Raw genomic sequence first — 26,155 nt, forward strand, 5'->3', positions numbered from 1 at the left:
AAATACAACTTTATGCAACTTAAACTCTAGTATAAAAATGTTTATGAAATACAATGTTTATAATTACATTTCAGTTATAGAAATTTAATTTGGTCATTATGAGGCGATATTGAAACAACTGTTTTATACGTGCTCATTAATTTGACAGTATCAAACCAAAAACGATTTGTATTGAAGATAGTTTAACAAGCAAAAACACTAGACTTTTCTCATTGAACTGCGTTGGCACTTAACATTTAACGATTTCAAATAAGATATTATGAAACATGAAGGTTTAAAAGCGTGGTTAAAAACGATCATATAAAAGTAACTGATCTGAAGACTTTTGACATTTCTATTTGGCAAAACTTGAATTGATATCGTATAACTGAATGCCTTAACAAATTCTTGAAAATAAGTCACTTCTGGCCTGTCAGTCATTTTTTAGCTTTTATTATGTTCGCAAGTCTTGAATGATCTTTCTCAATGATAAGCACTTTTTTTAAATAGTAACAATCTTTCAATTGATTAATAATGAGATTCGATATTATCATTTTATTTTAAATATTGTCAAGATGAATCTTATTACTATTTCTATACTCGGAATATTCAATTTTCGTTTCATATCTTAAAGTACAAAATTCCACATTTTGTCGTTTAGCTAAAACTTTGGAAAAGCCGCAAATGACTAAAGCACCCGAGTTAATTTGTAGAATGCTGAGGGCTTTGCAAAAAAATCGGCATGTTTTAATTATACGTTTGTTTATTTTATACATCCTGTTAACATCTTGGTATTGCTATATGATACGAAGAAGCGTATCGCGTCCCTAAATTGTTTCATTGACATGTATTAACACCTCGGTGTCACAGATGATAAGAAAAAATATTGTTATACTTGTTGATTTGTTTTTTGTAAACCGAAACTGAAATTGGGGAAATCATATGTATTCACCTGCACTTTGTCATTAGTACTCTTAAATCATTTTCAGAAAATGCGAATATTGTTGAATTCATGTTATTACAACAACTAGATTATAATTCTTAGAATCGTGTGAGTGGTTTTCATCGTCACTGTTATCTTAACCACGCTCGTCTAAAGTCCATTGTTCAAAATCTGGAATATTGTTTAACTGTTTTCATTTTACATGCGTTAACTTAAGTTTTTAATTGCAATATTGTGCCCTCCTACAGCTATCGAGTGTAGATCGAGTTTTTCTATGTTATTATGACTACTCTATTCATAAATTGTAACAACTCTTGGATAAACATGGTGAAATATTAACATCCAAATATTTATGTTTTAACCTAAAGTGTGATAAAAGCTGTGGTCACGTGTTCTTGCAAGTCACTGAAACAATAGCGGTTCTTGGAGTAGCTAAGACTAATTCGAATTACCATTATGTGTGCCTTTGATAATTAAAATGGACAAGACAAACAAAGACCAAAAGAAACCATTAAAGAGCGGTGAGGACGATAAAGATGAACAAAGGTCTGATGCACCTCAGGTAAGTTTATATTTAACTTCAACAACATTGATAATGCATTACTAGCTGCGTGAAAATACATATTAAATATACGTGTACACGATTGTTATATTCAAAAGTGTAAGGGACAATACAATTTTATTACCATTTTCATGTCGATTTTCGGCGAGCGGATATGCTTACCGTTGAAAACAAGGGCGATGCTGTATTTAAAGATGCACTCAAACTCCTACAATTAAGATCTACCACAGTTAATACAATTGTTTTAATATACCAAAAAGGAAGAATAAATGTCGAAATCAATTGGGTTTTTTTTGGAGTATACTGATTAAATTTGAACGAAAGGTGCAGAAAACACGGTATTCCTACCGTTTGAGACGATAGATCTTTTAGCACTCACCAATCGTTTAATATTTTTGCGTATTCAGTTATTAAATGTACGGTTACAATATTGTTATCAGCTATTAGTAGTTTCCATCACTGCATTAGGGAAGTAGTTAAAGGATTCATACTCAAAATGTATGTTTGTTATACATGAGTATGTATTGATTTTGAAAAAGAGTGTCACTTTAAGGAATGTGCAGTCGTTGGCAGACTATTTGATCGAACCATATTTAAGGACAAGGCTATAAAGACAAAACTAAAGAAAACTCTAAATGAACCGCATAGGTAGCGTTATTTTTGAATATTGGATTTTATGGCAGAACAACAATAAATCGATTATTGTTATTATATGATTAAGGCTATCGAACAGGCATACCTAAATATAAAACTAATGGAAATAAACTTTATTTATATTTTAAGGCATGTTGACACAAATCTCACCCCAACCCACGGCGTTGGTATTTATGACCCTTGAGAAATTGTATCCATTTTTACGCGGGGTAGCTTAAATAATTTGTTGTCGATTCAAATCCATAATTATATAAAAGTTGGTGACTCCATATTAAGAAAACAACTGGTAAGGTAGTGCTCATTGAGTAAGATAATGTTCATTATTCAAGTGATATCAAGATAACACTCACTCTCATGCAAATGTAAATGCGCATATACAGCTACCAAACGGGGAAACTACCTAAAAATTCCTCCAAAAGGTTTATTTCCCTTTACGCAAATTTTGCTTTACATTCATTGACCAAGTATGGCCGGAGAAATTTATGCAGCGGAGACGCGCGTTTGTCTCTACGATGTGAGTAAATTATTTTCTTCCAGTTTTGAATTGTTGTTTTATCTTGCCTCCTTCAATCATGTTGTATTCGTATTTATATTAATTTATACATATATTTGGTGGACAATGCAAAATATAAGCATTTTAAACAGTTACAAAACAAGGTCAAAGATATAATTGTATGCATACGTTATGCTTTGCTCATGTACACAATATGCAAAATATAAATCATTCCACATATTGTAGGAAAGGGTCCTGGATATGTCACTTATGTGTGTGTATGTGTTATTGTAAACATGTTTATTAACCGCTTTAATGACGTGTAGAAAATATATTATAGGTTTATTGTTAGCTTAAAACAAATACAAAACTGTAGTAGGTTTATTGTTAAGAGTGAAATAATGTTTACATGTTTATTTTTGGGCATCGACCCAATGGTTAGTGTATATGGTATGATTGAGTGCATAGGTCAATATCAGTAGTTTCGTTTCTTTAGAAGAGAGATCCTTTGAAGGCAACGACTTGACCTGCACAATTTCCATAGCATGCTAACAGCAGAGACGGTTTTTAGAAAACTCATATACACTTACCAAAATCAAACAACAGAGTCCATGGGCATTCCTGCAGCATTTTAGATAGGACGCCTTAATTGCTTGAGCCGTAAAGGTATTTCGTGATTTAGGTCTCCAAAAAGGATGAAAGCAGGACGTATTGGATACTTCCGCTGGAGCATTTTGAATTTTATTTTACAAAAATGAAAAAAAAAAAAACATTTCCAAGCATTTTGATCGCCAACATTTAGTGGAAGTACAACAAACTTTAAACAGTTAAATGTTCCATGGTTCATGGTAGTAGAAGAGTGGTTCTCGGATTAGTTTTGATTATTAACCGGATTTTTCAACAACAAAAATACGGGTTATAGAATGGCGAAACCGGGCGGGCGGGCTTTCGTTAACAATTCTGCGTTAAACTTTTTATTCAATATCATAAACAGTTTTTATTCAATTGTTATGAACCTTTATTAAAATACTTGTCCACATGCTGTCTTGATCATTTGTGAATATGGGACACCTTAGATTAAAATCTAGGTCATTTAGGTCAAATCTTAGGAAGTTTTTATTCCATGTCAAAAAGTAAATAGTTTTTATTCAATTGTTATGAAACTTTGATTGAATACTTGTCCACATGTTGTCTTGATCAATTGTGAATATGGGTCACCTTAGATAAAAAAAACTAGGTCTCTAAGTCAAATATAAGGACGTGTTTTTCATTTTATGTCATAAAGTCAATCGTTAATATTAGGGATGTAAACGAAGAGCAATATATATATTTGAATATTCGGTTATTTTTTCGATCGAATATTCGATTATCATAATGCATATTAAAAAAGTGTAGTAAACAATTATTATTATTCGCTGCAGTTATTATCGAGGCCTCTTTAACCTTCTTTGTCGTAGCCAGTTCACGCGAGGTCGAGATATAATCCACACTTATATTTTAATAAACCGCCAGAAAGAATGAAATGAAAGATGTAATAAAACAGGATATTATAAACCGTGTTGATTTGAAAATAGGATTGCTAATGTTGTTCATTTTCTTTGTCTCAGTAATGTAACAACGAGTACACCAACCATCGGATGAACATGAACTCGAACAACGCAATAGCAACATCGAGAAAGACAATAGAATGTGAATGTTTGGTAGTTTTTTTTATTAAATTTTTCCTGTTTGAAATTTGTTGCAATTGTCAGAATGGATACCGTTTTCAATAAAAACTTTAATTGTCTCTATCAAATCACATATATTCAATGTACATATGTATGCACTTTGCAATGTGCAAAAGCTTTGTTATACAGTCGAACCCTGTTGGCTCGAATTCAAGGGACCGACGAAAATACCGCGAGTCTCGGACAGTTCAAGCCAATTAGAATGCTTACATTCAGTATAGAGAAATCGGTCCTCTGCAGCTTGGAGTTTGAGATAATAAAGCGAAATAAGCATACACAATTAACCAGAAGTGTGTTGATTTCAGTGCAAGATCGTATTTTATTTCACTTCATGAAGTAAAAGAAAACAGAAGAAAAAATGTATATGACACTGGTGATACGATCTTACCCTGAAATCAACAAATGTCATCTATATATTTTTAAATTATTAAGTAGGTTCCTCTGCATTGAAATTGAAGCAACTACGTATATTATCAGTTAATGCTAAAGTACAAAACTAGGTTTGCGGTTACTTTTTCCATATTATTTTTCAAAATTGAAAATATAAATAAAAGATTGCGTTTTGTTTACAGAACAGAACAGAACAGATTTTTAAAAAATGGGGCTAAATGTTGGAAAAATAAATAAAAGTGAGAATTTCTGGAATTTGCCAATAACTGTGTCTAATTTTGCAATAAAATTACCAGAATTACTGTATGTAATAGATATCATATTACAGTATAATATTATACCTTAAGTACCAGCGAACAGATTTTATGCATTTATCGATTGAATCCTCTTAAGGCGTTTACACTAGCCCCACCGACCCTATTTGTTCCTCCCGACCCTTCACCTTTCATTGTCGTTTTGATCGACATGTAGATATTTTAAATATCTTCCTAAATAAATAAATACATTTAATTAAGTGAACCTGATAGAATTTTACCATTTAATATTTAATTTTCTTCTACGGTAATGATGTACCCTGGTATAGGTCCTGGGGTTTGGAACAGAATCCCGGTGCTCAAAAGAACAAAAAAAAACAACAGGAAACAAATAAGTTATTCCTACCTACCTACCCTTTTTTACGAGATATTAGTGGAAACAAATAATATTTTTGTTTGGCCTGAAAGATAAAAATGCTCGAGTTGCCATACATGAAATAGTATATCAAAACCCCATAATTTACTTCCTGGTTTTCCTAATGTATATTTTATATTCATTTTCGCTTTGTGGTTAAGTAGCTAGTGATAAATAACATTCGGAACTCATCGACCATGTTTTATAAAAAACAACCTCGTTTACAATGTCAGAAATCTTTATATTTAAACACGCTGCAAGTTGATCGCGTGATAATTTCAATTTAGCATTTAAACTTAATGACTTTACTCTTGGGAGTCTTAATTACTTATGCAATTATACACTTCACTGGAAATCAATTTAAACTCAGATATAATAAATAAACGTTAAAACACTAAAATTAACTAAACATATATTTTTTTAATTTTTCGAACCTCTTCTACCGATTTACAGGCATACAGCCGAGGTTGATTTCGATGGAAAATGACTTTGCAGTTCTGAATGAATAAATTGAGTACATTCAATATTTGGTTGCACAAGAATTCGTAGGTGTGTCGGGGGTGAAAAAGTAAAATGCAAAATATAATGTTATTTGTGTCGAAGGTTAGTGAAAAGAATAGTTATTGCGTAGTTGTTCATCTTCGTATTACTTATTAATTGCGCATTGGCGTGAGTCATGTCGAAATATTCGTTTATGTAAGTTTGCAATATTGAATTCAAATATTGTATTGTAACAATGTTTATGTTCTTATATGATGCACATAAATGTGTTTCGTTATCTAACAGTTTCGAAGATGTATTTAGTGTTTTAAAACAAGTCTATAAAGTATTATTATGACCATCATTATCATTATTAATATCATTTTTATCATTAGCACTACTTTTATTTCAATTTTTATAATTTCAAATTTAATAAGTTCAATTATTATTAGTATTAGTAGTAGTAGTGGTGGTGGTGGTGGTGGTGGTGGTGGTAGTAGTAGTGGTAGAAGTAGTAGCTGCAGCAGCAGCAGCAGCAGTAGCAGCAGCAGTAGTAGTAGCAGTAGTATAACAAGTAGTAGTTGTAGTAGTAGTAGTAGCAGTAGCAGTAGCAGTAGCAGCAGCAGGAGTAGTAGTAGCAGCAGCAGTAGCAGCAGCAGGAGTAGTAGTAGCAGTAGCAGCAGCAGGAGTAGTAGCAGTAGTATAACAAGTAGTAGTAGTAGTAGTAGTAGTAGCAGTAGCAGTAGCAGCAGCAGCAGTAGCAGCAGCAGCAGCAGTAGCAGCAGTAGCAGTAGTATAGATGGGGTTGGGGGTAAACCGAGGTATACGTTTATATTCAGGTATTATCTGTGTCAATATTGATTTGCATTGGGTTGTGGGAGAGAAAAAATATCGAAAACAGAGCTGTGATGCATTCTAGTTTTAAATTACCCAATAAGCAATACATCTTTAGAAAACAAAATTCAAGTTAAGAGCTATGGTACATTTAGCACTGGAAATAACGAAATAGGTATTTGATAGTGCTCCGTCAGACGGCCGTATTGTGAAAAGGTCTGTCGAAGTGTTTTAAGAAACTAGACTCTCAATCAAACTCTGATAAAGACCGAAGGCGGGGCTCCGTAACCGGCGTAGACTGCGCTTTATTCCATTTAAAATGGTGAAGAAATGTTGAAGTTGTCTTTGTTTAAAGTCTTCATTCGAAGCAAAATATTGCCTTCCGACTTAGCATTTATGTCGCAACTTACCACGTGGTATACACACACTGATAATATATGTTTTTTTTATTTGAAAGCATTCATTGTCAAAGTATTGACATAACTCTCGCAAATTAACAAGCTTACATTATGTTTTAGACTAACTAAAAATGTATTACAGTATTAGATAAGTGTTAATTAAGTCAGCTAATGTGCATTTTCCAATAATACAGTAAAAAACTACAGGGATAGGCCAAGTTGTAGAAAATTTAAAGAGCCCTGTTTAGTGGCACACGACAAGATCAATAAGGACAAACGACAATGAACTAAAGAAAAAAACCGTATCAAGATAACCCACAGTCACGTGCAAATAAGAAAATAAGAATATTAATATCATTCCGAAACAAACCGGGAAATTACCTTAAAATTTCTTCAAAAGATTTATTTCTCTATCAACAATATGTTTAAAAACGGTTATTTATATGTGAGTTTTGAATTGTAGTGTCATTAAATATTTATTGCAGAGGGAAACCAGATGAACTATTTAAAAACAAATGGAAATAAAAAGCTGTAGTAAAATGGTTCAATCAGTATCCTTCGAAATAACGTGATGTAAAATATTAGTTTTAATAAAAGTGCAAGCGGGTGACGGGTCCGTTTTTTTTTTCAAACTAGCCCCGGCCGTAAATTAATGACCCGTCGTTGCATAGTGAAAAGTGGTATATGTTTAGAAGGAATACGTCGTGAAAAAACAACTTTCTTATTTTGCAAGGATTTTTTAATGGGGTCGCAAATCATTCGTTTTCACTCAAGACTTCACTGGCTCCATCACCCGCTTAAAGGGACTCGACCAGATGATACAAATGCAAGGAAAAATACAATTGTTCGAACATTACATGAAATTGACATCGATGTGTACATCGCATTGAATCTTACTTACTGACGTTAAACATCGCTTACGACACAGATCTTTCGCAGTTTTTGCGCATATATCCAATTAAAAATATACTGGGGCTGTCCAACCACGTAAATCCCAGTAAGTTTAAAAATAGCGTTGGTATATTTATCTGTACTCATAAACAGATATTACTTAAACTGGGAGACCATTAAGCGTTATTTTAAACGGGGATGAAACCCAGATGAAAAAAACCAGCATGATTGTTGCGTTTATTCTTTTAATCATGAAAAAAAGTATTATCGACCTCATTCTAGCTCTCATTAAGAAATTCTAGGCTTGTTTTAAGAAAATACCCCGTTTGCCGAATGTTGGACCATCTGGTGTCTATTCCCTTTAAAACTAACATGTTTATGGTCTCAAATCGAGGGCACTTAAGTAAAGCCAGCCAACCGGTGGTGTCTTTGAAACCAGGATGTATTCTGTATATCCGAAGTCGTTGAATTTCTATGCATCTTAAGTCCTTGATAAAAACCGGGCCCCATTTTCTCGAAACATCTTAAGGCCCTAGTAACAGGATCAAGCTTAGCACGCTATTTTTTATTTTAATGTAAGTGTAAAATGTGTAATATTCTCTTTTTAAAGCCTTTTAATGCCTTTAAAGGAAATTATATTTACGATAAATAAGATAAACTGCTTGTTGTTTTATAAATCGTTTTTAAGTAAGTAATTTTGCTAAATAAAATAAGATACTTAAGTGAGTTACGCTTAAAAACTTTCGAGAAATTGGGACCCGGTCTAGGAATGTTTCGGTTCAAGCTCGGGCAAGACGCCGCGTGTAAAGAAACTAGCCAGTAAGATTGCGAAAGTATTTAAAACGCCAAGATGATTCAATTACTATTTGAAATTTAACGCTAATCATTTACAACGATTTTGTTTTCAAATTGAATGTTGAAATGTTTTCAGGGTTGATTATTACCCTTTGCGCCAATTTTCAACGGAGTCAAAATGCATAGTAGAGTCATGGGAAAACCCAGTGAAGTCGATTCCGTCTGAAATACCAGTACATCTTTTGTAAAAAACATAAACGATATAGGGTTTTCCGATAAACATCTTTCAATCATATTTTATCGCTTGCCGTCGTGGGATCCCAGAAAAGAGAATTTCCCAACAAAATCCTCTAACTCAGATTTATCAATCAAAATAGAAACTTGATTTTTCAAATGTACATGGAGTTCAAGTGCAGCATTGAATTAGAATACCAAATATGAGCATAAGCGCTATATATAGAGGAGTGAATATCCTTGTTGGATACATGAATATTTAATGTACATGCAGTTTAGCGAAGCATGATATTGGAATACCAATTGTAAGCACAATCGCTATATGGATAAACATATAATACTATTGGTAGCAATAACAACGTAAAAAATTAATTTAATGCGGTATATTAAAGTGATATATCATTTTAAAGGTTACGTCATTACAAACTCAAATATGCACATTTTTTCAAAATCCATCAATTTTTGACAGAATTATGGCCCTTTTAATTTTACATTTTTATCAATTTTTCTGCCAAAATAGGTCAAATTCAAAACTTCGGAATTTAAATGAAATAAATAATATCAAACAACACATTTTGTTTATTTTCTATAAAATTAATACACATACCTAAATATCAGAACCTAAACAAAGTTTTAAGCAAATTATTTTACTTTAAGAAAATGATGAAAAAACGTCCATTTTTAAGAAATTTTAAAATTGCTTTATATTTTGAAGAATGAGCTTGAAAAAGGTAAAAGACAAAGAACATTTACATTCTTCCATTCACTGCTTGACTGTTGCATTTTTACAATTAATAGTATTATAAACAGGAAGATTAAAGGCAAACAAAAAATTAGTTGCCATGGTAACCATTAAATAAAAAAAAAAAAAAATGCTTTAAACATCGCTTTTTGTTAAAAAGGAGAATTATGTACATCTTGCCATGATTTGCCTGACAGTTGTAATAAAGGTGAACTTCAACCCATCTAGCAATTCTGAATATTTCAATATAAGTATGAGATTGTCAGCAATTTTCAAGGTTAAATTATAAATATAATTGTATACAAAGTATGACCAAATGATTAACAAATAACAGAAATATTTCATTGACTGAAGCAGACATGCTAAAAAGTATCACATTGCAAATACAAAGGTTTTTAGACAACAATTACAGTTTCTTAAGAAAACTAGACCCTATAGTTACCATGGCAACTGTTTAAAGTGACACTCTTATTCAGTATCAATACATACACATGTATAACAAACATATACTTTGACTGTTAACCCTTTAACAACTTACTTAATAATTCATTTTTGGAAAATATTAAGTATTGATAAAAATATTGTAACCGTGTATTTAAGCTGAAAAAGCAAAGATATTAAATGATTGGTGAATGCATAAAGATTTACTGTGATCTACTATGATCTCAAATGGTAGAAATACTGTCTTTTATGCACATTTCCTTCAAGTAGAAGTAGGCATCCTTCATTAGAACCATTGTTTTCAACATTTATTCATCCTTTTTGTAATAATAAAACAAAAGTATTAATTGTGGTAAATCTTATGTGGTAGTAAGAGTGCATTTTTAAAAGAACCGACTTTTTTTAAATTGACATGGAAACTATACACATGAATAATACCAGATAATGTTTAGAAACAAACATAAGGACAATATTTCTGTTTCAAACCAAATTTAAAATACTTTAATTATTGGAATCAAAATGTGCATAGATTTGGAATCATAATGTCCATGCATGTATTTGTAACCATTCATGACAAGTTTTACACATAAAAAGAAAACATTTTATATAGAAACATTTTCACTCTATAATCACTCAAAAAATGAAGGAACTGTTAAGGGGTATTTGGAAGTGCAGATACTTCTTATTGCAAGAAAATTAATCCTCTTTGCACTACACTGTAATCTTGGATATTTCAGGAATTGAGAGAGAATCTGTGAGACACTTCATGGTATGACTGTTGCATGATAGAACCACTGTCAAATACTGAAAAATACTGTCAAATTACACCAAGCTGTTTTTTTTCTCTCAGAAACCATCATGAGCCTGAAAATATAACAAAGGAATGTGTTGATTTCAATTAATACACATGTTCACAAAAGAAACTACATGCATTCAGTTTATATGGCAACATATATATACAGATGTATACATACAATGTAAAAAGGTTTTATCACATTTAATTAAGAGAATACATTATATTACCAGATATTGTCTTAATATTGTCTTAATAAAGTTGACATACATACAGAGAGAAATAAGGATTTTCTAATTTAAAACTTCATACTGTTCAACATTTTTGTCCACTTTTTTGTACATAACAAATTACATTTTCTCTTTAATAATAATTTATTTTTTCCTTTCAAAATTATTCCTCAAACAAGTCAACATTATATTTTTAATAGAGCAAATAAATACAATTTAACAAAAAAGTACATACAATTAGGTTACTGAATCTGCATCAGTCCGGTGAGAGGGAAACTGAAAGTAAACAGAAACATAGATAATTATGTATTATTCAGAGAGGGACAACTATGTATATATATGTAATGAGGTTTGATGTCTATACACAGATTGGTATTTACTAGAATCAATTTAAGAATCAATTCAACTTTACAGCTCAAAAAAATGTCAAAAGCATTTATTTTACAAATGATAAAATATGTCATCATACAAAATGTCAAAGTTTATAAAGAGTTCTCAATAACTTCAGGTATGATTTCAAAGAAAATTAAGCAAATGGCATGTTTATGAGATATTCTCTGGTAAATATGCATCATAGTTCTAAGTTACCTCAGTTCTGCAATCCTTCCCATCATTCTGACTGGCTGAATTTGAGTGGTATGAATGTATTCTATGGCTTTATTTCTCACTGAAAGGAAGAAAAGATTAAATAAAAAAGGGAAAAAAAACTAATAAATGACAAAACTGACCACCCATGAATTGGCAGACATACTAATGTGTAAAAATACTCAAAATATTTAGTCAAAAAGGAAGAACAGCCATTTATGGAATGTGAAGTTTAAAATAATTTCAAATGAATAATCAAAACATTGAGTTAAAAATTAATGACAGCAATTGAAATCCTATCATAACAGGAATTCCAATAAATCTGAAGACAAATAATGTTTAAAAAGTTGAATAATTTTTACAGAGAGTGATTTTATAATCCAAGTAACTAAACAGAACATAAAAATGTTTCCTGAAATTTACACATTAAAACATTGATATGTTGAAATTTGAAACTTTCCAATTATTATTTAAGTATTAGTTACTTGGTGATAATGTATGATCTATAAACAATTAAAATTGGTAGGCATCCAATTAACTGTTTAGAAGATTAAAAAAATGCTTACTTTCTTAGTTTCAATTGTGAAATGCCTATATAAGCCAGCTGCATTTTTCTTATTAACCAATAAAACACTAAATGGAAACTTGGCGTTGTAATTTGATTAATTGGGTTTTGGTTGTCGAGCTCTTTTAAGTTATTTAATATGAAGTTGTCGGTCAATGCCCGTTGCAGAAACATGCACATAAACAATAACAAACTTCAGCTTGACAGATTCTTAATTAATAATATAGAATGGCTTAATAAAAAATAACTGCCAATTCTCCAATAGTTTATTTACATTTTTTAAAACCGAAAGTGACCTGATCCTTAAAGAACCCGGTCTGTTTATTTCATTAAAACCAATCACAATATTGCAAATGTCTTATTTATTCAAATTATAAAACATTTGACCAATGTTCATGCAAAAGAATTGGCAACCCCTTATAAATAGCATTCTAAATATAATAAAACAATGATATGCAAAAACCTACCTCAATGTTTACTCAAAATAAATTACTATCTACAGAGGTTGGCATTTAAAAAGTAAACAAAAATTACTTCCTGGTTAATTCGGATACTCTCGGCTTTTTAGGTTGCATGCCTTATGAGTCATCAAATTGTTCTTGTTTTTGGCCACTCTCAGAAACGATGTGTTTATAAATAGCCCTTGCGGAAAAATGCGACAGATTACTGAATCAAATGGATAGTATCACTGTGTAGATAAATGAATGTATTTTCAGAAATTCGATGATGCATTGTTGTTCTCTTTCGATTTGGACCTATAATTCAGCATGTTTTATCCCCTGTTTCAGTTTTTGTCAAAATAAAAGCAGAAAATATACATAATAATTCATTAAAGTTATACTCACCGATGCAGGAGACGTCAATGTATCCTTGTAAAGTCATTGACAATCAAAACAAATCTTAAAATATCCGAAATCGAAAGGATAAAATGACAGTCAAAACGTCCCAAGACCGGCAGAAAAACGACATATTACAAAAAATGCTTGTGAAACTTTTTGCTCGTTTTATTTTGTTTCACATAATTAGATAAAACCCGTACTACAGTTGATAGATAATTTATTCATGATTATTTTGGTACCATTTTCGGCAGTAAGTATAAATGTTTGCAGGAGTAATATCCATTGGAGTGAGGAGTGGTATTAGCATTGTGCAGAATAGGGAAGTGTAAAAAACGACGTTACGTTGTTATTGCTAGTATTGGATACATAAATATGAACTACAGTGTGGTAATTGAGGTACTTACATTTTAGATTTACATTTTTTATTTATTATACTTTAGGATTTTGAAGCAAACAGATTTTTTTGTTACACGGACTGGTGCACACATTGAGTTTATCATCACGTCGTATTTATTGTTTAGTATGCCTATTGCATTTTCTTGACATTTGCTTACTATAAATTTGCGCTAATGTTCCCACTTTTTTCCAAATTTATGGTGGCATATTACTGCCGCAAGATGATCTGTCGATTTTTGCGAATTATTTCGTGCTAACCATGTATTTTTTCGCGATAACCGTATAGCTATTTAGTTAATAAATCTAATAATAATGGTCTAAACTCGGACTTGAAAGTGCCCAGAACAGCCACCTGTTTTCGTTTTTAGCTGTATAACACATGTAGACACATCCAGTAGATTTCGAACACGCAAAAACTGCGAAAAGATGCATACATGTGTCGTAAGCAATGTGATTCTTCAATAAGTTTGATTCAGTGCGTTGTATATAACGGTATCAATTTTATGTAAGTTTAAGACAATTTTCTTTTTTTCCTTGCTATTGTATCATCTGTTGTGTAGTCCCTTTAAAGTGCTTTATAAACGACTTTCTCCCTTTTCACATTTACCCAGTATAACTCATCAACTTTGGTTGAGGTATTTAAACATAGCATGCAACTTACTTTTTCATTTTTTTTCACTTTTAGCGCGATGACGATACGAGGCACTCGCTGCCGGTTGAGAGAAATTGTTTGAATAAAATATTGGTAAGTTATTTTGAACTTTTAGCAATATGTTCAGCAAGTAAGTCTCAACCGATTTGAGAGAAAATCAGTGATAAAAAGGGTTACCTTTCATCTGTGTCAAATTTTTCTAGTTTTTCTCTTGATCTCTGGAAAGAATTTCCAACAAAAAAGTTATTTAAGTAGAGACATAATAGTTAGTAGTTAATGAACATGTTTAACAAGAACATTTGAAAGATTATTTGAAAGTTATGATTTAATGTTTAAAGTTTATTGAGTCGCATTAATAATGAACAGTCAGGGCTAAATTATCTGTCAGTTTTCTGGCAACATTGTATAGGTGTTTTTGTTTTTTCCAGTGTATAGCACTGTTTGTGCTCGGTTTACTAGTCGGAGGTGTAGCTGTCTACTTTTATACGACTAAGCTAGCGGACTCGCATGTTCATGAGACAAGTTTTACTGAATGTCTGCAGAGCAATGGTATGTGTTTTGTTCTGTTTTGGGACATAGATGTACAGTGTATATATATCTGACGTCACCTGCAAAAATGAGTATTTTGGAGGTATACACAACGACAAAAAAAAGCAAAACAGTTTTACTCCATAGATTACGAAACAGACTTATAACAATGTGATTAATAAAATTAATGTTTTATTCTCGACAATATCTTAAAATAGCTATGATTGCCTGCTTTTCAGACAAGCAGCTCGCAAAAATGAAAACGAATCATATTTCATTAGTAATGTACCTTTTTCCCGTCTCCACATTATGTTTGGCAGTATCGAAAATAAATCAGGTAGAAATCACACCAATTGGTCAATATTTTAACCGGAGTTGAAATTGTTTTGGTAAAACATATGAGGAATGTCTTTCACGTTTACCAAACGTAATAAAAATGCAATCGCTGCATTTTACAAATGATTTTTTTTTTGCTGTTTTTCATTGCCAGCAAAAGACACGTTTTTATAATGAACTATAAGAAAATAAGCTTTTATTTGTTGTCTTCAAACCGATTAGTCGGCGTAATAATGTGTACGTTGTGTCCCTGTTTCAGTGTCGATTTGGCCCCTTGCCTTGTGCCTCTTGCTGCACTCTCACAGATTGAACGTTTTGACAACGTTTTCTTTTTTGTCTTGGAAAGAGCCAATTCATGCGAACATGCAAGTATACCAGTCATATAAGACTGCTGAAGAATGAGATCGCAGATATTTATATTTAAGTTAAAAAAATGATGCTTTATGCATTTTTCTTGAACCGTTAGTAACGCTTTTAGCCATAAATCATTAGATTTCGAAAGGAAATATAAAAATCTGCGATCTGATCTTTTGTCAGCAGCCTTTTATCAATGGTTTGCAGATATCTACGTTAATATATTTTCTCACTCCAAGACAAAAAATAAAAAGAGTTGTAAGAACAGTAAATCTGTTAGAGTGCAGCTTTAACAGGGATTATATTTATGATTTTAATTACTGGGATTGTCGCTGAAGTTTTCATTGTTTTATTGAACTTCATCTAAAGTCTTAGGTTATATAAGTGTTTATTATATACTACAAAAACATGAATGGTCCTGACTTGGAACAATTCGAAATTTAATCAACACATTTGCAACTTTGTTTTTAGGTCTGGACATGTCATACATAATTTTACATCCAGCGAAGCCTTGCAATTCAACCGCCTGCAAGATGTGTATGACGAATGTGATTGCTGGACACGTACAAATACCTAAAGGTAAGGTGCACTTGCTGTTTCTGGGGGTGGTATTCAATATTGTTCTTAGTTGGATCCAAGAACGATGTAGCTTATCGGGTTACTCATAAAAATAACGAACCTATACAGTAATGGAGCCAATGATGTATGACCATAAGATCGACTTAAGTCGCATGTTAAATACCAGTCCTGGTCTGTTTAAACTTAAACTTTCCATTTTGTTAAACGTAGCGTTTTCTTATAAGCTGGTGCGAAAGTATATAATTTAGTATCTGTTTTATCCAGGGTACCTTAACCAAAATGAAATGAGTTCCTCCCTAAAACAACGTTATCATTACTGTTTACACAGCTGCCTCTATCTGTGTTGAAGTTTTTGCTTCAACTAATTTGACATTACCCTTCTTCAGGAAGGACGTGCCCAAGGCATAGGATAAATGACACTGGTAGGTAAACTTGAAAGCTGCAATCTAACAGATTGAACGTTTTGAAAACTTTTTTTCTTATTGTACGTCTTGGAACGACTATTTATGTTCAAAAAATGATGTTTTATGCATCATTCTTAAAGCGTAAGTAACACTTTAGCCATGTCAAATGTAAATCTGCAATCTGGTCTTTGCCTCTGTGAGCGTGCAGCTTAAACTAAATGCACTAAATGTATATACTTTTCATTGAACGTGATACGTGGTTTGAGTCATTTTGCGTATTATTTACAATCGTAAGGATTCTACCAGTTTAGGTAAAAGTTGTAGTTTATGATTAATAGCGAAATGTCTAGATTTCCATTTTCTATTTTACCATAGTTAAGAAAACATAAAAGTCCAATGTTTTAGTTTTAATTTATCGCCATTTCTTTGCACATCATCTTTCCTTGCATTTCTAACCTTTACAATGATTCAAAATAGAATTTTAATACTCTTACTCACTTAGTGCATGCGGTGAATAATGAATGCCGACCCTGACATGGTATTTCAGTAAGCGCAATCGACTTCTATACCACAGATTGCCTCCTCTGCAACGGATCATGCTTGTCCATCTCGAGGGCCACCCGCCTCATTGGACAGCATATTAAGTGCGATGACAATACTATCGAGATAAAATGTAAGTACACTGGTGGTATACAGTGTGTGTATACCACGTGATAAATTACGTCATAAATTCTAGGTCGGAAGGCAATATATTGCTTCAAATGAAGACTTTCAACAAAGATAACTTCTCCATTTATACACTATTTTGAATGAAATATAGCGCAGTCTACGCCGCTTACCTAGCCTCACCGTTCGTCTTTTACTTAAGTTTAATTGAGAGTTTAGTTTTTTAAAACACTTCGACATACCTTTTTACAAATCCGCCGCCTGATGAAGCACTGTCAAAACATTATTTTTAAAACGGGTTTGTCGAAGTGTTTGAGAAAACTAATCACCAAATCAAACTCCAGTAATAAAACGAAAGCGGTGGTCTTTGAGCGGCATAGACTGCTCTTTGTTTCTTTCAAAATGATGTCGAAAAGAAAAATTATCTTTGTTTTAAGTCGTCATTCGAAGGAAGATGCTGCCTTCCGCCGAAGCATTTACCACGTGGTATGCACACACTGGGTAAAGTCCTATCAATAAAAAATGGTTTCTTCTATAACTTACACACGCTTATCATTTCATTTTTTGTCGAACAGCATTTAAGCTAAACTCTGAAAGATTGACCGTTGTGGCAACTTCTTTAATTTGTTTTGTCTTGGAATGTGTCAATTGTCGTGCAAGTGTCTGGAAACTAGTAATATAAGACTGCTGATAAAATATCGGATCACTGAGTTGGCATTGATATCAATCACCTGATTCCGAGGCAAACAAAAAATAAAAGTGTGAAATCTGTAAAACTGTAAGATTGTAGCTTTAAGATATACAAAATCATCACTAAAAAATGAATCAGATAATTCACCGCCTGTTAAATATTTTTAAGGCTGTGACCTTCAACAAATGCAAAAGGAAAGTTTTTGTGGCAACCACGGTGAGTATATTTGCATCAACAACACGGTGCCACCGTTTTGCAACTGCTCTCCAGGTTGGACAGGCAAGAACTGTGATAAGAAACATCTCGAAAAGGTAATTTTGGTGGGCTTATTTCGTGTTTCGTCCATAGATGAAATAATAATTAATATGTGTTATTATTATTATTATAATTATTATTATTATTATTATTATTATTATTATTATTATTATTATTATTATTATTATTATTATTCCAATGAAGCCGCTCATTTGTTATTTATTCTTTGTAGATGATCTCTCTTTCAGAAAGAATTATTCCTATTCAAACAAATTAATGAAAGCTGCACAAATTGACAGTTTTTTGTTGTTGTTATTTTTTGGCTTAGAATCAGTTAATTTTTGGGTAAATGTCTGGAAACCAGTGATGGCTGCTGAGAAAAGATCAGATCGTAGGTTTCCATATTTGCTGGTTTTTTTTATCCCCCCCCATCATCTTAAAGCGTTAGCGAAAACAATATTTTTTAAACGTAAAAATGAAAACTGCGATCTGATTGTTTTGTCAGTAGTCTTGTATCAATGGTTTCCAGTGATTATATCAATTCTTTCTCCAGCCAAAAATTCTTTAGTGATAAAATGTAAGATAAATAAGATAAGAATATTAAAACTATTTTGACATTTTGCGTTGTAGTAGGTTTAGAGCATTTTTCTTTTAACAGATCAGGTGCAAGTGCTTTGATATTGGCATACCTATCGCCTACCCCAGTAACACCCCAGCCTGCACTGACCACAGGCGGCCAGCGAACTGGACAGAGTGCAGTCTGACGGATGGCCATGATCCTAGCAAACTTCATTGTATATGCACTACGGCCAATGCAACCACTTCCAAATGTACGTAAAGGCTTACATTTTTTCTGTGTATACATTTTTGGCTCGTCTGTTTATCAAAGAATATAAATGTAGATATTGTCATAGCCTAACAGACTATAAGTATCTTTCATGGCTGAGAGTGTAAGAAAATTTCATCCAAACCCGAGCCTAGTAAGTTTTGCGGACACGAGGTTTACCGAGTTTCCACAGAACACCCTGTGCGAGGGTTCGAATGAACCCATCTTACACGAGCGGCTATGGTAAATGCTTTTTCTCCCACCTCAGTTAAACAACATAAAGTATAAAAAAAGTATTTTTTCGCAGGAACTCCTTTGTGCGTAGTGAAAATAATGTGTGTATAGACATGTGATAATTCGTGGTTGTCATGGATATGCGCGCAGTGATTCAGATTATGAAAATAATCGCGATCAAATCGTCCTTTAAATGGTTCTGTTGAGAGAGCAGCATTATTTCTTGAAAGGAGCGTGAAAACCTTTTATGGTGCCATTAGAAACGAGCAATAATAAATTTGGATTTTAAATATTGCCAGAAGAAAAGGTTTCCATGATGCTACAGACGACGTTCATCAACAAGGGAGGTGATTGTGTGATGACAATAAAAAAGGAGTTCCATACGGATCCTTGTTTTATCTTTGCCCGTGGGCAAGATGAGAATTTCAAGCACGGCCAAAATTTAGGATCTACTTATCTGAGGTGGGAGAAATCTGCGTCGGCCATAATTCAAAACTTGTTCAGGATATTTAAAGACATTTGGTACACATAATGCCACAGGCAATTCTTACGCGTGCAGTTAGACCCATAACACTGAATTCTAAAATGAATTGGAATGAAAAACAAACAAGCGGTGGCGTTCGCTCGGTGGCGATCTCGTTTAAACCTGAAGTATGTTCTATGTTCAAACATTATTTGGTATCAGGAACATAATAACGAACAAGTGAACACTGGTAAACACGTTAAACTAATGCACCAGTTAATTGTTACCACGGTCCCCAGGTCCGGGGAATGGAATGGCGGGGACTTCGACTTTTGGTCCAGCCAATCCCGGGTAAAACCCCTGACCTACGGGGACAAACTGCTAGAATAATCCCCGCCAAATTCTCCCGCACCCCGAAATACCTAGGTAAGGCCCATTACCGCTATTTTCGGAACCAAAACAAAACCACCGCATTCACTCGGCACTGCGGGGCCACCGAAAAGGTATAAACACGGCCCATCCCCCTCCCGCTATTCCTCCGGACCTGGGGGCATGTTTACAATTGACTGGTGCATAAATGACAATTCTTAATAGAATTTTTTGATGGTAAATCAAGTAAATGTATATGAAAAACATTGCCAACGAAACATGAAACATTCTAAAATGAAGTAAACGTTTTGAATAAAATATTTTCAGACGTTGAATACACTGGTGAAAAACTACCAGACTGTGAAATAGAGCCGTCCTGATGTAACAGAAGCTTTTAACTGGAACAGGTAAGAGCACCTTACGAATTGTTATTTGAACAGTGTCTAGATATTTCCATGCAAACATATTTTCCTGTAATTTACCGAGATAAAATATCTTAATATTTATATAGTCAACCCCGAATGATTACAAAGGCATTTATCATACCATACGTACATAATGGTACCATTAATGGTGTCATTAAACTCATTGGAACAGCAATCGCCTAACATTAAAGCGTGCCAGATACAATGTGTTTCCAAACGGTTTGTACCAAACTATTTGAGATATTTCTGACAAAGCCTTTTTTTTTTACAAAGTTAAGCTCTTGTTTCTGAAGTAATGCGTACTTATTATTAAAATGTTGGTCTTTAATTGTTTGCCTGGGTTGTCAGAAATGCTATTAATGACTTTACTGCCTTCATTCATGCTGGGATAAAGTGAACACCTAAAACCGGTTTAAAATCCCAGTGACCTTTGGCTTTTAAAACACTATTGTGAATAAGTGCATTAGAACAAAGTCATAACTTACAAAAATGATAAGTTAGGATTGAATATATACATGTAGCTTGGAGCTTATTTTTATACCTCTCTCCTGATATGTCCATAAGTGTAAACAACATTTTACAGAATTAAAATGTCAAAATAGGGCTGTGTAGTTCGAGGGTTGTAATAATTGCGTCACTAGAAGGAAGCAATATGTCAATGGTTATAACAACAGTTAGAATTCTTTTGTCAATCATATACGAAAGGTTTGGAAACATAAACACTATAACATTCCATGCTCACAAAAGACTAGAAAATAAATAACTGCATTGAAATAATAATGCTAGATATATACATGAATAACATTTGGAATACCTCAGCCATTTTTCATAGAATATAACCTCGGGTGCTTATGGACGGTTTACAAAGTCAGAAAACTTAACATTTAACTACGCTGCAAGTAGATCGCCTAGTAATTTAGCAGTTACCCTTAATGACTTAACTCTAGGAAACTTGAACTATCTATGCAATAATATACTTCACTGGCAATCAATTTCAACTTAGATATACAAACTGTAAGTTAAAACACAAAAACTAATTAATACTATTATCTACAAATGTACGAACAACTTCTATTGATGTACCGGCATACATCAAAGGTTATTTTCGATTGAAAATGGCCGAGGAGTTCCGAATGACATGAATTGTATTTAACTATGGTGTAATGTCTTTACTTTGTAGGTAGAAGTGACCAACAGTCCCTTGATGTGTCCACCCGTGGTCTTCGTGCATCAAGAAATAACTTGCTAATCCACAAAAAGAGGCAAAAGTTCATAAATTCAAACGTATTCTGAAACTCACCTTTCAAAAAATAACCAGGGACATTTCTAATCCGTGTGGTTTCTTTTATGACAGTAGCATTTTATACGCCCATCTTTGTATTTGTTGTCTGAAAATGTGTACATACAAATTATTGTGTCATTAAGTTTAAGCATGTTATATACTTTTGTAAATGTTGCATGATGAATCTATCACATATATATGGTAACAAAAGATGCAGCTTGTAAATACAAATGTCAATGTTTGTACTTATTACCTTAACCAAACATCAGTGAATTGTACATTAATTGATCTTGGATGTTGGTGGCGACATTACACGAGGCTCCATTAACGTCGCACACATTAGAAATATACGAAATGTTAATATCTAAAAATGCTAAAACATGATTATATAGAAGGATTGTTTAATATCATTGAGTTTTCTTCAACATATCTAAAAGTAAGAATAACAAAATCATAAAAGTATTGTTGTGAACGGCTCAAGTCATATATTTCATATACAAATCTCCAAAGGTAAAAAAGCTTTAATTCAATTGAACAGAATTTGTAAACAATGTCAAACACCACACGAATGCTAAGTGAATGACATTAACACAAATTACTAGATATTTTTAATTTTCATTGAAAGACACTTAACTTTCACAAGTCGGTATCATCTAATTGCGGTAATTTTATATTTACAAATGTTGTGACATTGAACTTGTAAATAGTTACATAATTGTGTATTATTTTTATTTTATACGATAATTTATTGTTTTCATTTCTGAAGTTGTGACAGCTATAAAGATTTCAGCTCAACTTGTTTTCCTCTGTGGTAGCTTTAAACTTTTTTTTATTTAATGTCAATAGTGTAAATCATATTTAAATATAATTGACAAAAATTCTATCACTTAACAGTTCCTGTAATACGAATAAATAAATCAGGATAATTACTATTAACTGTTGAGATAAAATAAGCATGCATGGCATTACAACTGTTTTATAAACCGCAATTCAGTGATTGATAAAAAAAACTACATCATTATGTATTCATACAGTTGTAATTACCAGGTTACATTCATTGGTTAGACCCAGGTTACATACAATGTTAGCCCCTGATTACAAACAATGTTAGCCCCAGGTTAAATACAATGTTAGCCCCAGATTACATACAATGGTTAGTCCCAGGTTACATGCAATGTTAGTCCAAGGTTACATACAATGTAAGTCCAAGGTTACATACAATGTTAGCACCAGAATACAAACAATGTTAGCCCCATGTTACATACAATGTAAGCCCCTGGTTACATACAATGTTAGCCCCAGGTTACATACAATCTTAGCCCCAGGTTAGATACAATGTTAGCCCCTGGTTACAAACATTGGTTAGCCCCTGGTTACAAACATTGGTTAGCCCCAGGTTACATACAATGTTAGCCCCAAGTTACATAAAATATTAGCCCCAGGTAACATACAATGTTAGCCCCAGGTTACATACAATGTTAGCCCTAGGTTACATACAATGTTAGCCCCAGGTTACATATAATCTTAGCCCCAGGTTACATACAATCTCAGCCCCTTGTTAAAAACATTGGTAAGCCCCAGGTTACATACAATGTTAGCCCAATGTTACATACAATGTTAGTCCCAGGTTACACACAATGTTAGTCCCAGGTTACATACAATTGTTTGTCCCAGGTGACATACATTGGTAAAACCAAGGTATCATACATTGCTTAGTTCCAGGTTACATACAAAGCTAAGTCCAAGGTAACATACATTGGTTAGTCCCAGATGACATACACTGGTTTGTCCCAGGTTACATACAATGTAAGTCCAGGGTTTCATACACTGGTTTGTCCCTTGTAACATACACTGGTTAGTCCCAGGTTTCATTCAATGGTAAGTTCAAGGTTACATACACATAAAAGTCCCAGGTTACATACAATGGTTAGCCCCTGGTTACATACAATGGTTAGCCCCAGGTTACATACAATCTTAGCCCCTGGTAACATACAATGGTTAGCCCCTGGTTACATACAATGGTTAGCCCCATGTTACATACAATGGTTAGTTCCGGGTACCATACAATGGTTAGTCCCAGGTTACATACAATGGTTAGTCCCAGGTAACAAACAATGGTTAGTCCCGGGTTACAAACAATGTTTAGTCCCGGGTTACATACAATGGTTAGTCCCGGGTTACATACAATGGTTAGTCCCGGGTTACAAACAATGGTTAGTCCCGGGTAACATACAATGGTTAGCCACAGGTTACATACAATGGTTAGTCCCAGGTTACATACAATGGTTAGTCCCGGGTTACAAACAATGGTTAGTCCCGGGTTACATACAATGGTTAGTCCCAGGTTACATACAATGGTTAGCCCCAGGTAACATACAATGGTTAGTCCCAGGTTACATACAATGGTTAGCCCCAGGTGACATACAATGGTTAGTCCCAGGTTACATACAATGGTTAGTCCCAGGTTACATACAATGGTTAGTCCCGGGTTACAAACAATGGTTAGTCCCAGATTACATACAATGGTTAGTCCCGGGTTACATACAATGGTTAGTCCCAGGTTAGATACAATGGTTTGTCCCAGATTACATACAATGGTTAGCCCAGGTTACATACAATGGTTAGCCCCAGGTAACATACAATGGTTAGTCCCAGGTTACATACAGTGGTTAGTCCCTGGTTACATACAATGGTTAGTCCCGGGTTACATATAATGGTTAGTCCCGGGTTACATACAATGGTTAGTCCCGGGTTACAAACAATGGTTAGTCCCGGGTTACATACAATGGTTAGCCCCAGGTTACATACAATGGTTAGTCCCGGGTTACATACAATGGTTAGCCCCAGGTTACATACAATGGTTAGCCCCGGGTTACATACAATGGTTAGTCCCGGGTTACATACAATGGTTAGTCCCAGATTACATACAATGGTTAGCCCCAGGATACATACAATGGTTAGTCCCGGGTTTCATACAATGGTTAGTCCCAGATTACATACAATGGTTAGTCCCAGATTACATACAATGGTTAGTCCCAGGTTACATACAATGGTTAGTCCCGGGTTACATACAATAGTTAGTCCCATATTACATACAATGGTTAGTCCCAGATTACATACAATGGTTAGCCCCAGGTTACATTACATACAATGGTTAGCCCCAGGTAACATACAATGGTTAGTCCCGGGTTACATACAATGGTTAGTCCCGGGTTACAAACAATGGTTAGTCCCAGATTACATACAATGGTTAGTCCCGGGTTACATACAATGGTTAGTCCCGGGTTACATACAATGGTTAGTCCCAGATAACATACAATGGTTAGTCCCAGGTTACATACAATGGTTAGTCCCAGATTACACACAATGGTTAGCCCAGGAGGTGAATATGTTCCAGTCTTACACTGATACAAACTTTTTTATTTTAGTTAAAGATATGCTTAAAAGCGGTATTAAAGACGTTTAACTGTATTTCATTAGAGAACGCGTCAAAATGTATTTGCACGTTACAATAACGTCATCGTTGATATTGTGTCCAATTTCAGTGCTTGCTGATTTGTTAAATTTGGAGAGCCTAGCGTACTTTAAATTTTCAAAACAGTGAATGATATCGAATTGATAGTATCCTTGTCTGAAACGTGAAATATTTCTGTCATTATTCTGAAAAATCTCTATAAACCACGGGAAAGCATATAATAAATTATGTTATTGGAGAGGTTAGTTTTTTCTCTATACAAGCTTCTGAGGGATCATTAGATGGGACCACTTATGCAGGCTGTTTGTTTTGAAAAAAAAATCAAAAAATGATTTGTTCCGTTATCTCTTCGATTAGCTTAAGCAGTATTGTTATTTTATTCAAATTACATTTATGTTGTAGTGAATTTTTTTGAATTGTTTGAGGGCTATTTATTTTTATTTGGTTTGACCGTATGAGTGTCATTTTGTTTAAACGTTACTTTAAGCTAATAAATTACCGAAACTGTATTTACTTTTTATTCATTCATTATAAGAAAGGTAACAGTCATTAAGACGTTATAGTGCCTTCTAGTAACTAACTGATTTAGCTGATCGCTATACACTAACGGGGAAAATGTTCATTTTTCTTGAACTGCTTGGTCTTAAATGTTGCCGAAAACATATTTATATGTTAAAATTTTGAAATTTGCGACGATATATTTTCGCAAATACTTTATAATTTTATTCCAAAAGAGTAAATAAATAATCATCAAACTGCTTTTATAAAAAAATATTAATTGACTAAATGACACCATCAAGGTGTGGTCGTCGCAAAGTGCCAACTACGGAGGTTCCGGCAAAGAAACAAACCGGTTGAATTCAATCGTAAATGTGTAATGTAAGGAAAACATTATATGTGTTTATCGTTTTTCGTTACAATTTTCATCACCCTCCTTGTAAGAACTCAGCCCACATCTTGTACATTCTACAGTTTT

At 33.4% G+C, this 26,155-nt stretch overlaps 1 protein-coding gene and 1 long non-coding RNA gene across 7 annotated transcripts; one reads left to right on the forward strand and one right to left on the reverse strand.

Moving 5' to 3' along the window:
* The first annotated feature begins 949 nt into the window (after positions 1-949).
* LOC128213680 (uncharacterized) lies at positions 950-25,688 on the forward strand. 5 transcript variants are annotated; one of them, XM_052919672.1, is made up of 11 exons: positions 9,305-9,390; positions 13,601-13,640; positions 14,326-14,385; positions 14,721-14,841; positions 15,982-16,089; positions 16,476-16,511; positions 17,041-17,166; positions 18,019-18,161; positions 18,764-18,935; positions 20,325-20,404; positions 21,603-25,688. In XM_052919672.1, the coding sequence occupies exons 2-10, from the start codon at positions 13,617-13,619 to the stop codon at positions 20,375-20,377; spliced, it is 843 nt and encodes a 280-aa protein (XP_052775632.1). In that variant the 5' UTR covers positions 9,305-9,390; positions 13,601-13,616; the 3' UTR covers positions 20,378-20,404; positions 21,603-25,688. The 5 variants fall into 5 exon arrangements, with proteins under 5 accessions (XP_052775628.1, XP_052775629.1, XP_052775630.1 ...); XM_052919668.1 differs by lacking the exons at positions 9,305-9,390; positions 13,601-13,640 and adding an exon at positions 950-1,484; XM_052919669.1 differs by lacking the exons at positions 9,305-9,390; positions 13,601-13,640 and adding an exon at positions 952-1,484 and having other exon boundaries at positions 17,068-17,166.
* On the reverse strand, positions 9,611-13,347 carry LOC128213681 (uncharacterized). Of its 2 annotated transcripts, none has more exons than XR_008257782.1 (4): positions 13,251-13,347; positions 11,844-11,922; positions 11,491-11,531; positions 9,611-11,096 (listed from the first exon to the last, which is right to left on the reverse strand). It is a non-coding gene; the product is annotated as an uncharacterized LOC128213681 (long non-coding RNA). The 2 variants fall into 2 exon arrangements; XR_008257781.1 differs by lacking the exon at positions 13,251-13,347 and adding an exon at positions 12,873-13,204.
* Positions 25,689-26,155: the final 467 nt, after the last annotated feature.

Source organism: Mya arenaria, chromosome 13 (assembly GCF_026914265.1).
Source record: "Mya arenaria isolate MELC-2E11 chromosome 13, ASM2691426v1".
NCBI lineage: Eukaryota > Metazoa > Mollusca > Bivalvia > Myida > Myidae > Mya > Mya arenaria.

Coding starts and splice junctions, on each gene's coding strand:
- LOC128213680 (XM_052919668.1), top strand. CDS start 1,401: ATGGACAAGACAAACAAAGACCAAAAGAAACCATTAAAGAGCGGTGAG. Junction 14,842..15,981: donor TGAATGTCTGCAGAGCAATG/GTATGTGTTTTG, acceptor CTTTGTTTTTAG/GTCTGGACATGTCATACATA. Junction 17,167..18,018: donor CAATACTATCGAGATAAAAT/GTAAGTACACTG, acceptor AATATTTTTAAG/GCTGTGACCTTCAACAAATG.